This window comes from Anabrus simplex, chromosome 1, assembly GCF_040414725.1.
Source record: "Anabrus simplex isolate iqAnaSimp1 chromosome 1, ASM4041472v1, whole genome shotgun sequence".
In the NCBI taxonomy this organism is placed as follows: domain Eukaryota; kingdom Metazoa; phylum Arthropoda; class Insecta; order Orthoptera; family Tettigoniidae; genus Anabrus; species Anabrus simplex.
In genome coordinates, this window is record NC_090265.1 from 1,007,796,192 (window position 1) to 1,007,809,159 (window position 12,968).

A 12,968-nucleotide genomic window follows, 5' to 3' on the forward strand; every position below is an offset into this window, starting at 1 on the left:
ACTTTTTAATCACTCTGTACCTTCAGTCTTTGAGTGTTTCCTCTTCCTCCTCCAGTTATGATGTGCTATTTTTTTTATCACATTAAACAACAATCACAGTATCTCTCTCTTTTTTTGCCAAATCTCAGTAATTTAATTTTCATGTAATACCTACCTTAGAGTTGTTTACTCTTGATATAAGTAACCCTGATTTTGAATGTATTTGAAAGCAGGAAAAAATAGGTCAAATGAAAAAGATAAAATATCTGAGAGTCAAAAAATATATATTGCAGAACAGATTATAAAATCTATGTACATAATTATATCAAATACATTGGATGATATTGTTCCCACTACGAACTTTAAAAATGCTTCAAAATATATTCCTTTATAACAACAAATAAACAACTTGAGGCCTGCACTACTCCTTTTCAATTGTCATCCCAGGAAGGAGCATCAGGTACACTAACAGTTGCACATTTGTCACACATGAGGAAATTAAAAACTAGTTGCCAGTTAAATTAAGACAAGTTTGTAGTTTCTCAGATTTGTGAACAATTTCTTTACAAAAGTTCTAAATACAACATCCAAATTATTCATTTTAATGTCTCAAATGTACAAATTCTACACATTTTTTAAAACCATTTTGTCTTTATACTAGTGATTATTTGGGGTCTTAGCAACAATATTCATCTGACAAGATGCATCAGATGATTCTGTGTTATATTTTGGCATCGACTATACTTGCTTTCACTGGCATCTAAACATTTTCAGTCCTTGCTTCAGCTAGAAGATGCTACCACACAACACCAACTACATAAACCTGCTCATTGCTTTCTATTCAGTACAGATTTAAACTATCTAATTATAAAACGTTATATATTGTATATAAGATATTGTTTATTGTGCAGAAAGTATTTGCGCAACATCGTTGTGGCTTTTTATTGCAGCAAGAATGTTCATACCTTAATCAAGCCACGTATATATGAGGCAACAGGTTCACAGATTCATAGATAAGCAGAGCCTAATACAGTAGTTACAAAATTATGGGAGAATTAACTTAAAACTGCAACTGGGTACAATCAACATATAAGTGCATCTATAAGAGCAAAATTCATACTTAAGTTTAGGTATTTCAGTTCTAGGTCTCTATTACTCATCATGTACAACTACTGAAATAACACAATGGCTGGGCTTTGCCAGGAATTAAGGTACCAATGAAATTGTCCGCTCTTTTCTTCAAATTCAGTTGTGCTTATTGGGTACACTGTCGTTGTTGATGGTGATGGAGAGGCGCCTGATATTGGGCTTATCATACTCTTCCATGCTCATACCACGGGACATCCGTCGTGGATGACCTTCGGCATCAAAGGACCCACCCAACGAGGCTCTCTGCCGATCGACACCGGGTAATGTCAGGGATGTGAGAAGACCTTGTCCTTTGCAGAACAACAGGATGCTCTGGGCCACCTTATAGGGCTGAAATAAAATATTTTTTAAATGAAGGGCTCATGTACACTGTAATACATATGATACAAGTGATTAGAAGAGAGGAACATGGATGGAAGCACATAGGATCAACACAATGACAGGTCAACATCAGAACAGGGAGCAGTAGAAAAACTAGGCAAGGATGAACATGAAAACAAAAGGACAAAGACAATCTCCGCATCTTAATACACTGCCATCTTCAAATAGACATGCTCTCTCCTCATCAGTCTCAATTCTTCTACATCCATTTCTTCTCAGCTTTGATGAGCTTGTTTCTGCTTCCCAGCTTCTTAAGATGAAGAGAATATCTCTGTCCTTTTGTGTTTTTATGTTTCATTGCCTCCTTTCCTATTTTTCCCTCTTCCAGTTCTGACCTGCCATTGTGTTTATCCTATTAGGTGTTCCTATTCATGTTTCTCTCTTTCCATATATGATAACCGTCACTTTTTCTTTCCATTACATAAATTACTTAAACAGCTGAGGATTGAGTACTGTTTAGCAACATTGCCAAGATATCATCCTTACAACTTTACAACTAAATATTGTTGACTGGTTAGCTGATGATTAATTTAAGGGGCATTAATATCAAAGTCACCAGCAGAAACATAGTGCCATGATTATTTTGAATTAAGGAAATCAGGAGATTTAAAAATAAAAAACTGAGAATAACTACAATATATTTCCACAACAGTATCTCCAGCTTGCAGACACAAGAAGGTCTCTACAACATATCAGGAAAGCTAATATCAGTATAATTGTCCATTATTGGACATTATAAATTTTCCAGCTAACTCATTCCTGGTTGCCAGCATTTCGCCCCCGTGTGCTAAGTTGGGCTCATCAGTTGGTACATAGCACACCCACCAAGATGCGTGGCTAGTGCAATATTTCAGGTTCCCTATGGGAATCAACATCTATATCATTATCAGGAAAGCTCTCAGGGAACAAGAATATAAAAACTGGCATCAACTAAGATAGGGAGGGGTATCAAGAATTCATTCCAGCAAATCAGTGGATAAGGAAACAGGATGGGCTAACTTGTACAGGAAGGAAAGATGACAGCAAACATTGCACCTGTACATGCTGTTCCAGGCAGATCCAAGGATAACTACTGCAGGAGATATAGTGAGATAACTTTGGCTCAAGCCTTAGGAACCTATTGGTACAGCGAATGTTGAAGACACTCAAGACACCACCAAAACTGGTGACATGCTACAAGAAAAAGGGTACACAGTGCGTAAAGAATTTCAGGGTCTGGAGAAAACCTGATGGCAAAAAGGGCATCATTCTTGATCTGACCATCAAATTTGGGACCCATGTATAACAACCTCAAGAAAGTGGATGCGGAGAAGAAGTGAAAATGTATGTGTAGCATCCCATATTACAAAGACAAGAACAATTTAGAAGGCATTGAGGTCATAGGTCTCAGCCAGAAGCGAGGGGAACTATTCCCAAACTGCTGGTCACAGTGATGAGACATTTAGGTGTATGGGGTGAAATAATCATCATCTGGGGCATCTGCATACTGTAGCCTAAATATCTGTCCTATGACATCACCTCTATTCCACCAATTAAGAGACTTAACAGTAATCTTTCTGTTTTTAAGCATTAGCTGTATACTCATGCACTGAATATCAACCATGAACTATGTACTTACATCTCTTTTTCCTACTGACTTAGCACAACTACAGATAACTTGATCAGTATTCATTGTCATCTTCAGCAACCTTAACAGTTTGAGGAAGAATAATCAAATTTTTAAAAATGACTGTAGATCCACACTGATTCCCAGAAGCTTTTCCCCAAAATTAATCCTCTCAATACCAGTTTCCCTTCGTCAATTATTTCCAAGGCATTTTTTCCCAATTGTTAATTTTCCCAGTACATATTACCTGATGAAACGTTTGTCCAAAATCTTTTCAAGAAATCAATATATATATTATTCCAAGTTTATGGAAAAATAGTTATCAAGCAATGTACGTCAAAGGGAGAAAAAATGTTTCAGTGTTCTTAAGTAATCGGTAATCAGATACAGGATATCCTGTTCTCTTTTTTTTACACACAGAGTAGATGGAAGTTCAATTTTATTCTTTCTTGCATTCTTACTTGGCCAAGCAACAGAAGCAAAATGGCCATTTCCATGTCCTCTTGTTCCTTCTGGAATTCTAACAGAACTGAATATAGTGAGGGGTGGTGCTGGAAATGGTTATGCCACCCCTCACTGGCATTGTAGGTACGGTTCTCACTGAGTAATGTAGTTGTGTAGATGTTCCACCTTTCCAGGGGATATCATGGTGGTACTAGCCATCTCCTCCCCCATCCTGGGTGTCCAGTGATGTACATTTTGCAAAAGTACTCTGCTATTTTGGTTCATTTTTGTGGAAAATGTTGTAATAGACTGAATAAACACTGTTGTATATCTTCAAGTGAGAGACAGAAGCATGTGTACTGCCTCATTAATGAACCTGTCATTCGGATCATTGTGTTGTCTTTGTAAACCACAATGTTGGGTTTTGTGATACATTGACTAACACAGGTGGAAAAAGCAACACAAAGTGTTTGATTCAGGGTGGATCCTCAATACAGCATTAATTATAACTACTTCAAAGACATTACTCTTGGTGATGGAGTAAATTGTATCTGTAGCCGCTCTGCTTCGTCCTTGATTGCCTGCAGTACTTGAACATAGAGATTTTCAGTCTTTGCAAACAAGAGAGTGAAAATAAAAGGGAATGTCACTTTTTGATCATTGTTAAGTGACTTAATGGACCCTAAAACTGTGAACATTTGTGTGAATAGGTTTGGCAAGCATTTGAATGTTTTATCGACATACCATGTCTCTGATTTTGCAACTCCAAATTTCTCTTTGTGTGAAAAATCTCTGCGGGGTCACTCTTCCTCATCTGCTTCTTACATCCCAGGGACTCTCAACTTGGGAGCGTGTGTTGACAACCACAGGGCCCTGAGCTGTGTCCTGGCATCGCTTCCACTTACTTTCATTTTCACGCCCTTCATGGCCCTTGTCTTCCTTTGGCCGATACCTTCATTTTTCAAAGTGTCGGATCCCTTCCATTTTTTCTCCCTGATTAGTGTTATATAGAAGATGGTTTCCCAGATGTACTTCATCTTAAAACAATAATCACCACCCTCCACCACTCTGCTTCTTGCACATCTTCTTGGTAAGACTAGTATGCTCCTGCAGAGTAAGAAGTTATTGGAAGCCACAATGTTCGGGCCAGTGTCAGTTAAGATTGAGAGCCACAAGTCCCTTAACTCCTGTAAATAAGTCATCTTTCATAGGGATTTGATTAAGGTCTCCGATGATGACCTTATCCTGAGCCTTGTTTGTAGAGTTGTGTCTGATATTAAACGTCTTAAAAGGCATGTCGCTGACAACCTCTATGACACAGGAGCTTTCACCTTAACTTTTGATTTTAAGAAACTGCCTGAACGTATTAAGGTATCCAAGTACACCCTTACTGTTTGGCCATATTTTCCTTCTCCTATGAGGTGCTACAACTGCTAGCAGTTTGGTCACACCTCACCACACTGCCAGGGATCAGCGATATGCAGGGCATGTGGAAAAGGGGCGCATGCCGGTGTGGAGTGTACATCACCACCAGTGTGCGTTAACTGCACTGAGAGCACGCCCCTCGGTCCAAGGAATGTCCTACATTTAAGCAGGAGAAAAAGTAAGACTCTGGATAAACTCTCTTATCCAGAGACACGGAAGAAGTATAAATCAATGGCTCCTCCGGAATTCTCCGTCTCCTTTGCAGAGAAGGCTGCTAGTGTACGCATATCTCCCGTAAGTTTTGTACTCTCTGTCCCACCATCAGTTCCGCAAGCAATACAAGCACCCAGCAAGTAATCGTCAAACCACAGGTTCAACAGTCAGCAAGTGTGTAATTGCCAAAGACATATGGGAAGAACTCTTCCTAGACATATTCGACTGGGAAATCCTCCCTCACAAGGGCGGGGAAAAAGACTTCGTCAACAAAGGCAGGAAAATCACCTTCCAACCATCCTTCAACTGGCCCAAAAAAGGAGGAGAAAGAGAAGCCTAAATGCTTCCTTACACGTTTTGAGAAGAAACCTTCTCCAACCAGATCGGGGGTTCAGGAATCCCTAAAGAAACCTGGCAAGTCATCTGCTAGACCTCCTCCAAAATGTTTGAAAATGGTGGCGAAGAGTGAGGAAATATGATGTCCCTCTACTCGATTACTTTCTGAGACCTGGACATGATATTACTATGAGAGGATATCGTCTTTATTCCAAAGACAGAGTAGCTGTGGACAGTGCAGCGACTGAGAGCGTTTGTACCCTAGTTTGCTCCGACATCTTCAGCGACAAAGTACCGCTCCATACTCAGCTGGGTGTAGTTGCAGTTCTCACTCCATTGCCAGTAATGACAACGGTGTGCAATGTGTACATTCCACTGGACTACAATCTTCACATGTATGCACTACAAGATTTGATCGCTCAGTTGCCTCCTCCTTTTCTCTTGCTGGGGGATATGTATGCCCGTAACACACTCTGGGGTTCTCCGTCTTCTCGAGCAATTGATCAACCAGTTTGATCTTTGCGTGCTTAACACAGGGGAACAGGCACATAATCCGTTATCACAAGTATGGACAAAATTCTGCCGTATTGTTGGAGTACAGAACTTGTCCTCATTCCCCGGAATCTCCATTAATGGAGATATAATTGCGATTCCTTCAGTAATTTCAGACCATGTCACATTTTGCAGATATGTCCAGCTCTGAGAGATACAATTCTGCATTTCTACCAATAAAGTGTGAGTCAGAGGCACACCATCTCTCTTTTGCCTGTATTGCTTTGCATTCTTATAATGTGCCTTTCACGATGTGGGAATTGCGGAGTGCACTTGCGCTAAGCAGAGATACAGCTCCTGAACTGGACAAAATCCACAGTCAAATACTTAAGCATTTGAGTGACTGATGCCTCAAGGATATCTTCACTCTATTTCCATCTCAATGGCATGAGGGAATTGTGATACCAATTCTCAAGCCAGGTAAAGATCCAAAATTTCTGGATAGTTATTGGCCAATATGCCTTAATAATGGCCTTTGTAAGCTATTTGAAAGGACGGTTAACCAGCATCTTATGTGGGCTATGTAAAAGGAAGGTGTCTTGTCTAACTACCACTATAGTTTTCACTCTCATCGGTCTGCCACCAATCATCTGGTCAGACTGGAGAGTGCCATTCAGAAGGCCTTTCTCCGGAAGGAACACCTAATCACCGTGATTTTTGACCTGGAGAAAGCTTAAGATACTACTTGGTGATATGGGATTCTCTCCACACTACACCAGTGGGGATTTAGGGGAAATTTGCCAACGTTTATTGAGAACATGTCCCTCTGACTCTTTTGAGTCCGAGTAGGAAATTAATTTTCTCGATATTACATTCAAGAAAATGGAGTACCACAGGGATCTGTACTGAGTGTCTCGCTGTTTGCAATCGCCATCAACAGCATAGCTGCTGCTGGGCTCGCAGTCATTCCATTGCTGTATGTAGACGATTTAGCTCTACATTACAGCTCCAGAAGGGTGGCATTTGCTGAGAGACAGCTACAGCAAGCTATTAACCGAGTCGACAGATGGGCCCTGCAACATGGTTTTCAATTTTCAGCAACGAAAACCTCAGCTGTGCACTTCTGTTGAAGTCAGATTGTGCATCCTGAACCAGAGCTCCACTTGCAAAACAGTGTTTTACCAGTGGTAGACACCTACAGATTCCTGGGTCTCCATTTTGATAAGAGACTAACGTGGTAGCCCTACATTCGTCAGCTGAAGGTTTTCTGCATGAAGACACTTAACATGCTTAAGTTTCTCAGCAGCACTTTGTGGGGGACTGACCGTGCGGTGCTGCTACGTTTCCACAAGGTAACGGTCCTCTCCCGAATGGACTATGGTAGTGCGGCTTATGGCTCAGCATCAAAACCTATGCTGAGCCTTTGAATCAGTGTTCACCATAGTGGAGTTAGGCTGGCAACGGGAGATTTCCGTACTAGCCCCATTCCCAGCCTACTTGCTGAAGCGGGAGTTCCATCTTTAAATAAGGAGGCAGCAGTTACTCCTCACATATGCTGCCAAAATCTGTGAAATGCCACTACATCCAAGCTATCAGTGCATCTTTAGTACCCAGTACCACCAGAGGTACTAAGACTGGCCGAATGCCACATGGCCGGTCAGGTTTCCAATGGATAGCTTGTGTCGTGATTTTCGGTTATCTTGAACAGATTTTTAGCGAGATGCCTCCGTGGTCAGTTCTGTGTCCATATATATGTCTAGATCTACTCCGTGGACCCAAGGTGAACACAGATTCCTCCGTTTATCGGAGGTATTTCCAGGACTTTGTTCACTACTATCCGGCCGCGAGACATATCTTCACAAATGGTTCTAAAATCTGAGGAAATGTTGGTTGCTCTTTCGTCACCAATGATATGAGCTCGAAGATCTCGCTTCATAGTGTATGTAGCATGTATACTGTGGAGCTTTACACCATCTTAGAAGCTCTGCAGTTTGCACTGGGTGATGAAAGAAACCATTTTCTTATGTGTACCAACTCAAGCTCTCTGCAGTCTATTGAAACCTGTTTTTCGCAACAGCCTCTGGTGCAGCAGATTCATGACTTTCTAGCCAGGTTAAGTGATGCTGGCACCAGAATCACATTTGCATGGCTTCCAAGCCACGTTAGGATTGCGGGAAATGAACTTGCGGATAAAGCTGCAAAGGAAGCAGGACTTTTACCTCCAATACCTATTAATATACCTGCTAAAGATATTTGTTCTCAGCTACGTCAAGCAATCTTGGCGTCCTCAGAGTTGGAGTGGCTAATTATTCAAACTTCTAAAAATCTGAGAGAAATTAAGAAGACAACCACCGTGTGATGGTCCTCTTTCCGGTCTTTATGGAGAGAGGCCATAGTTTTGTGTTGGCTGAGGATAGGTCATGAGCAATCTATGCACTCATATCAGAAGACCCCCCTAGTGTGTTCTTGTGGTGCCGACTTCACCATGGCCCACATCCTTACAGAGTGCGCCAATCTCTCTGGTCTAAGACGGAGCCTCGGCCTGCAGGGAACACTTGAACGCATATTAGCCGATGATGCGACTACTGCTGATCTCGTCACCCGCTTATGTGCGACAGTGGATTAATCAAGGGTATGTAAATTATAAGTGTACTGTTACTCAGGGAACACATGTTTCCTTTTGATTCGTTAGTAAATTTTTGGTTTAATTCAATAATTTTTTTATTTTATTTTGTACTTCGTTCCAAATTCTTTTGTTGAATAAATAACTTTGTTTTATTTTAAATTTCTTTTCCACTTAATTTGTTCAGAGAGGATGATTACCTAGTTGTACTTCCTCTTAAAACAAAAACCACCACCACTAGACGGTGTTATGTATCAACCAGCTAAGGGACCATCTATCACCCAACGGGTAGAACTAACTGCTTGAATTCTCATGAAGCTTTGTTTGAATTTAAACAGCTATAACAGAAGAAAAACATAAGCACCACTATCACAATGTGGGGTTACAAGTTATGCATCAACTGTATATCTGCCTTATCCAAAGAATTGATTCACTAAGTGGTATATGGCTTTCTGTAACATCCAGCTAAGTGACATAGCATACCATTTTACTGTCCTTGAATATGGATACACTGTTTGTTTATTGAGAATCGGTGTGGTGTGCTCGTCACTCTTAACCTCGTATGATGACACAGAGAATACAAAAAATACTTGCATTATCGTCTGTGGAAAAGCTGGAGAAGATAGAAAATCGAACTGAAAGGGACATGTCCCATATGTCACAGGTATGTAGTATGAGTTATTGCTATCCTGTGCATTATCATTAGTGCATGCTTGGTTTTTACTGTATCACACTATAAGTGTATTGGAAGCGATATTTAATGCAGTTATGTTGGTAAACACCAAACTGAATGCTGGGGTCGAAAATGACCTATGCTGCAAATACTACAAACTCTGATTTTCTAAATTCCTTCATATTTGGAATAAATTACTCTTAAATTAATGCATAATAACAAAAAAACATGTATTTTGTAATGATTTCTAATCTTGGCCTAAAATGGGTTAATTTTACCAAGCAGTTTAGTAATAAATACCGGCCCTGTGATGTAGGGGTAGCATGCCTGTCTCTTACCCGGAGGTCCCAGGTTTGATTCCCGGCCAGGCCAGGGTTTTTTACCTGGATCTGAGGGCTGGTTCGAAGTCCACTCAGCCTACGTGATTAGATTTGAGGAGCTATCTGACGGTGAGGTAGCAGTCCTGGTCTAGAAAGCCAAATAAAGGCCGAGAGGATTCATCATGCTGACCACACAACATCTCATAAATCTGCAGGCCTTTGGGCTGAGCAGTGGTCGCTTGGTAGGCCAAGGCCCATCAGGGCTGTAGTATCATGAGGGATGGGGTGTTTGGGGTTAGTTAGTTTAGTAATAAATAACTGGGCGAGTTGGCCATGGAGTTAGGGGTGCGCAGCTGTGAGCTTGCATTAGAGAATTAGTAGGTTTATCGGCAGCCCTGAAGATGTTTTTCCGTAGTTTCCCATTTTCACACCAGGCAAATGCTGGGGCTGTACCTTAACACGTTGAGTGCCATGCGACCCCATATGGGTACGTGAGAGTAGCCAAGTTTTTGAACTTCTCGTCCCCATATGGGGTCGTACGTTCGCTCTAAATCGAGGACGGTGCGAACCCATTTGGGTACGCAGTATGTATGTGTTTCGAAGATGTATAAAGTCTCTTCCTGCCATCTGCTGGTCGTCTATTTATGTACATGCGTAGTCCACTTTCCATTCCTCAATTCCTGTTTTGGCGCGACCCCATATGGATACAAAAAGAGTGCTTTGTAGGGTGACAAAGTGATTGGCTATCCCGAACACGAACTTTTTATGTAAGTGTGCAGTGCTCTGAGTTTCCTTTTCTTTTTTTAAGTCGTTACGAGTAAATCGAGCAGTAAAAGACTTAGTGCAGATAGTCTGGACGATATATCGAACAAGTCGAACAATGATGATATAGACGAAGTATATAGTTACTGTGATTTTGAACCCAGTACAGAGCAAATAGCGATCTCGCACGTTCATCCAGATTGATGAATTGCAGTCTTCAGCATACACAACTTCACTGTACTCCGGTTTTCCAAACTAGCTGTTGCAACAATTATGACGGTATTCAACGATATATTCACTGGTTTCCCATGTTGCACAACTATCGCTGCTAGGTTCTCTTACTCAAATTAAAAGTTATACAAACAAAATTATATATGGTACTTATTCAATATTCCGTAACTACTAATTCTTCTTACATTATTATTCTGTTACATCCTAATTTACGAAATACATTATGTAACTACATTTTATACGAAAATTTCCTAACCTAAAATCGGAAGATCGTCATTTACAAATATTTCCTGACCTAAAATCGGGGATCGTATATTTTTACGGCTCCAGTATGAATAAGCTAACATATCTATCAAAATCAACAGCATATAACGCGTCCCTGCAAAGGAAAATGTAAGTATGAACGAGCGACGGGACAGTAACTACTGTATAAGTACGACCCCATATGGGGGCGCGTGTACGTGTACAATTCGTAATGACCAATACGACCCCATATGGGGTCACATTATTTTACCTAATATACATAATAAGTTAACATAATATATCATAAATACATCCTAATTTCAGCGATCATTTGCTTGGTTAAGCCTGTGAACGTTTTGGCACCAGGGAGTAACTCGATGTTATTAGCTCGCGGCACTAGACGGCAATCCTATTAAATTCGGTCTGGCATTCAACGTGTTAATTAAGGCCACGGCCACTTCTCTCCCACTCCTGGGCCTTTCTCACCCCATCGTCACCATAAGACCTATCTGTGTCGGTGTGACATAAAACAAATTGTAAAAAAGAAAAAAATAGTAATAAATACAGCAAGGTCATAAACATTCATTACGTAAATAATTAATTATAAGTCATTCACTAAGGCCTTGAAGTAGGTGAGCTAGCACAGGTGGTACAGCTGTGTCTAGTAGGATGTGGGTTCAATTCCTCGTCAGGTAGTCAGAATTTAGGAACGAAAAAAATGAAATGACTCATGGCTTTTAGTGCTGAGAGTGTCCGAGGACAAGAATTTAGGAATACTATCACTTCCTTCTTTTCTGCTTATGATTTTTTTATTCCACTGTGGTGGGGATGAACTCACACCTAGATGAACAAATGTGCAAGATATCAAAAGTTCTAACACATGTCCTCCAAATTTCCAAAACATTGATAATGATTCAATACAAGGAAGTAATGTAACAGAACAACATGTTATAGAGAACTGTCAAACCACTTCTGAAGTGATACTTTTTAATATCCCTGTTATGGAAACCATAAACTCTGTTAATACAGTGGAAGCCAGAAATGAAAGTGTCAATGATTCCAAAGCAATTGCTGATTCACCTTCATTAAATTCAGAAAATTTGATCACAGCCCCCAAATCAGAAGGCAGACCAAGAAAAGGATGAAAAAGAAGAAAACCTGGTCAAAGCAAGGATACCAGAAAAAGGAAATGCAGCTAAATGAGTCATATGTTAGCCAATGTGAGAAGGTTGTCGATGATAAAGAATTTTGTGACTTCCATTGCAAGGATAAAATGCCATGAAAAAGTAGTCATAGAAGATAGAAGGAAGGAATTCAACAATTCCTGGAGTTTAGAATCTAATGAAGCTAAGGTTTTGTTAATTTCTAGCAAAGTATCCATAGTCGAGGTAAAGAGAAAGGGAGTCAAGGAAACAAGCAGAAGAACCTGCACTAGAATTTACACTTTGGTGGGTGTGCAAGTACACTAACAAATTTTCACTCAAACTCTTAGAATATCTGGGCGACGGGATTGATGAATAAATGAAAAAGACAAGAAATTTCCAGGGGGAAATCTAACACTGTAAATAGATTACAAGAAAGGAAGGTGGCTGAAATAATCAGCTATATAAACAAATTCCCTGGGTATTAAGTCACACTACTGCAGGGCACAGACTCATAGTGACTTCCTTCCAACCATTCTCGCCTCTATAAAACTGAACATTTGGAGCCTGTATCACTGTCCTCCTATAAGAAAATATTTTACTCTGAATTCAATCTGAGGCACAAAGCATGTAAGTATGTAAGAAAGACACCTACAATGTTTGGTCAACTGAAAAGTCATGAGGATTCGTTTAACCTAAGGTGCCAACTGGAGATCAAGAGAGGTAGCAGGAATGGCATGTTCAGAAATGAAGAATGACATGAAGCGTGCTGCTGAGGTGAAAGATTTAGTAGTTCTGACATTCGACCTCCAGCGAGCTCTACCTTTGCCAAGTATCTCCACTAATATTATATTCCACAGATGCTTATTGTGGCTGTACAACTGTAGAGTTCATGATGGAGACTGCTTTGTCTGGGTAGAAGGGCAAGGTGGCTGTGAAGCACAAGAGA

General features: G+C 40.4%; 1 protein-coding gene across 3 annotated transcripts in view; it reads right to left on the bottom strand.

Annotated features, from left to right (window-relative positions):
* Window positions 1–246: 246 nt before the first annotated feature.
* Window positions 247–12,968, bottom strand: part of LOC136857891 (uncharacterized protein ZK1073.1) — a 405,857-nt gene continuing 393,135 nt past the window's right edge. For all 3 annotated transcript variants that reach the window (XM_067136930.2, XM_067136932.2, XM_067136931.2), the window contains exon 8: window positions 247–1,458. In XM_067136930.2, the coding sequence (XP_066993031.1) occupies window positions 1,225–1,458 (234 nt within the window). In that variant the 3' untranslated portion in view covers window positions 247–1,224. The remainder of the gene's footprint in view (window positions 1,459–12,968) is intronic.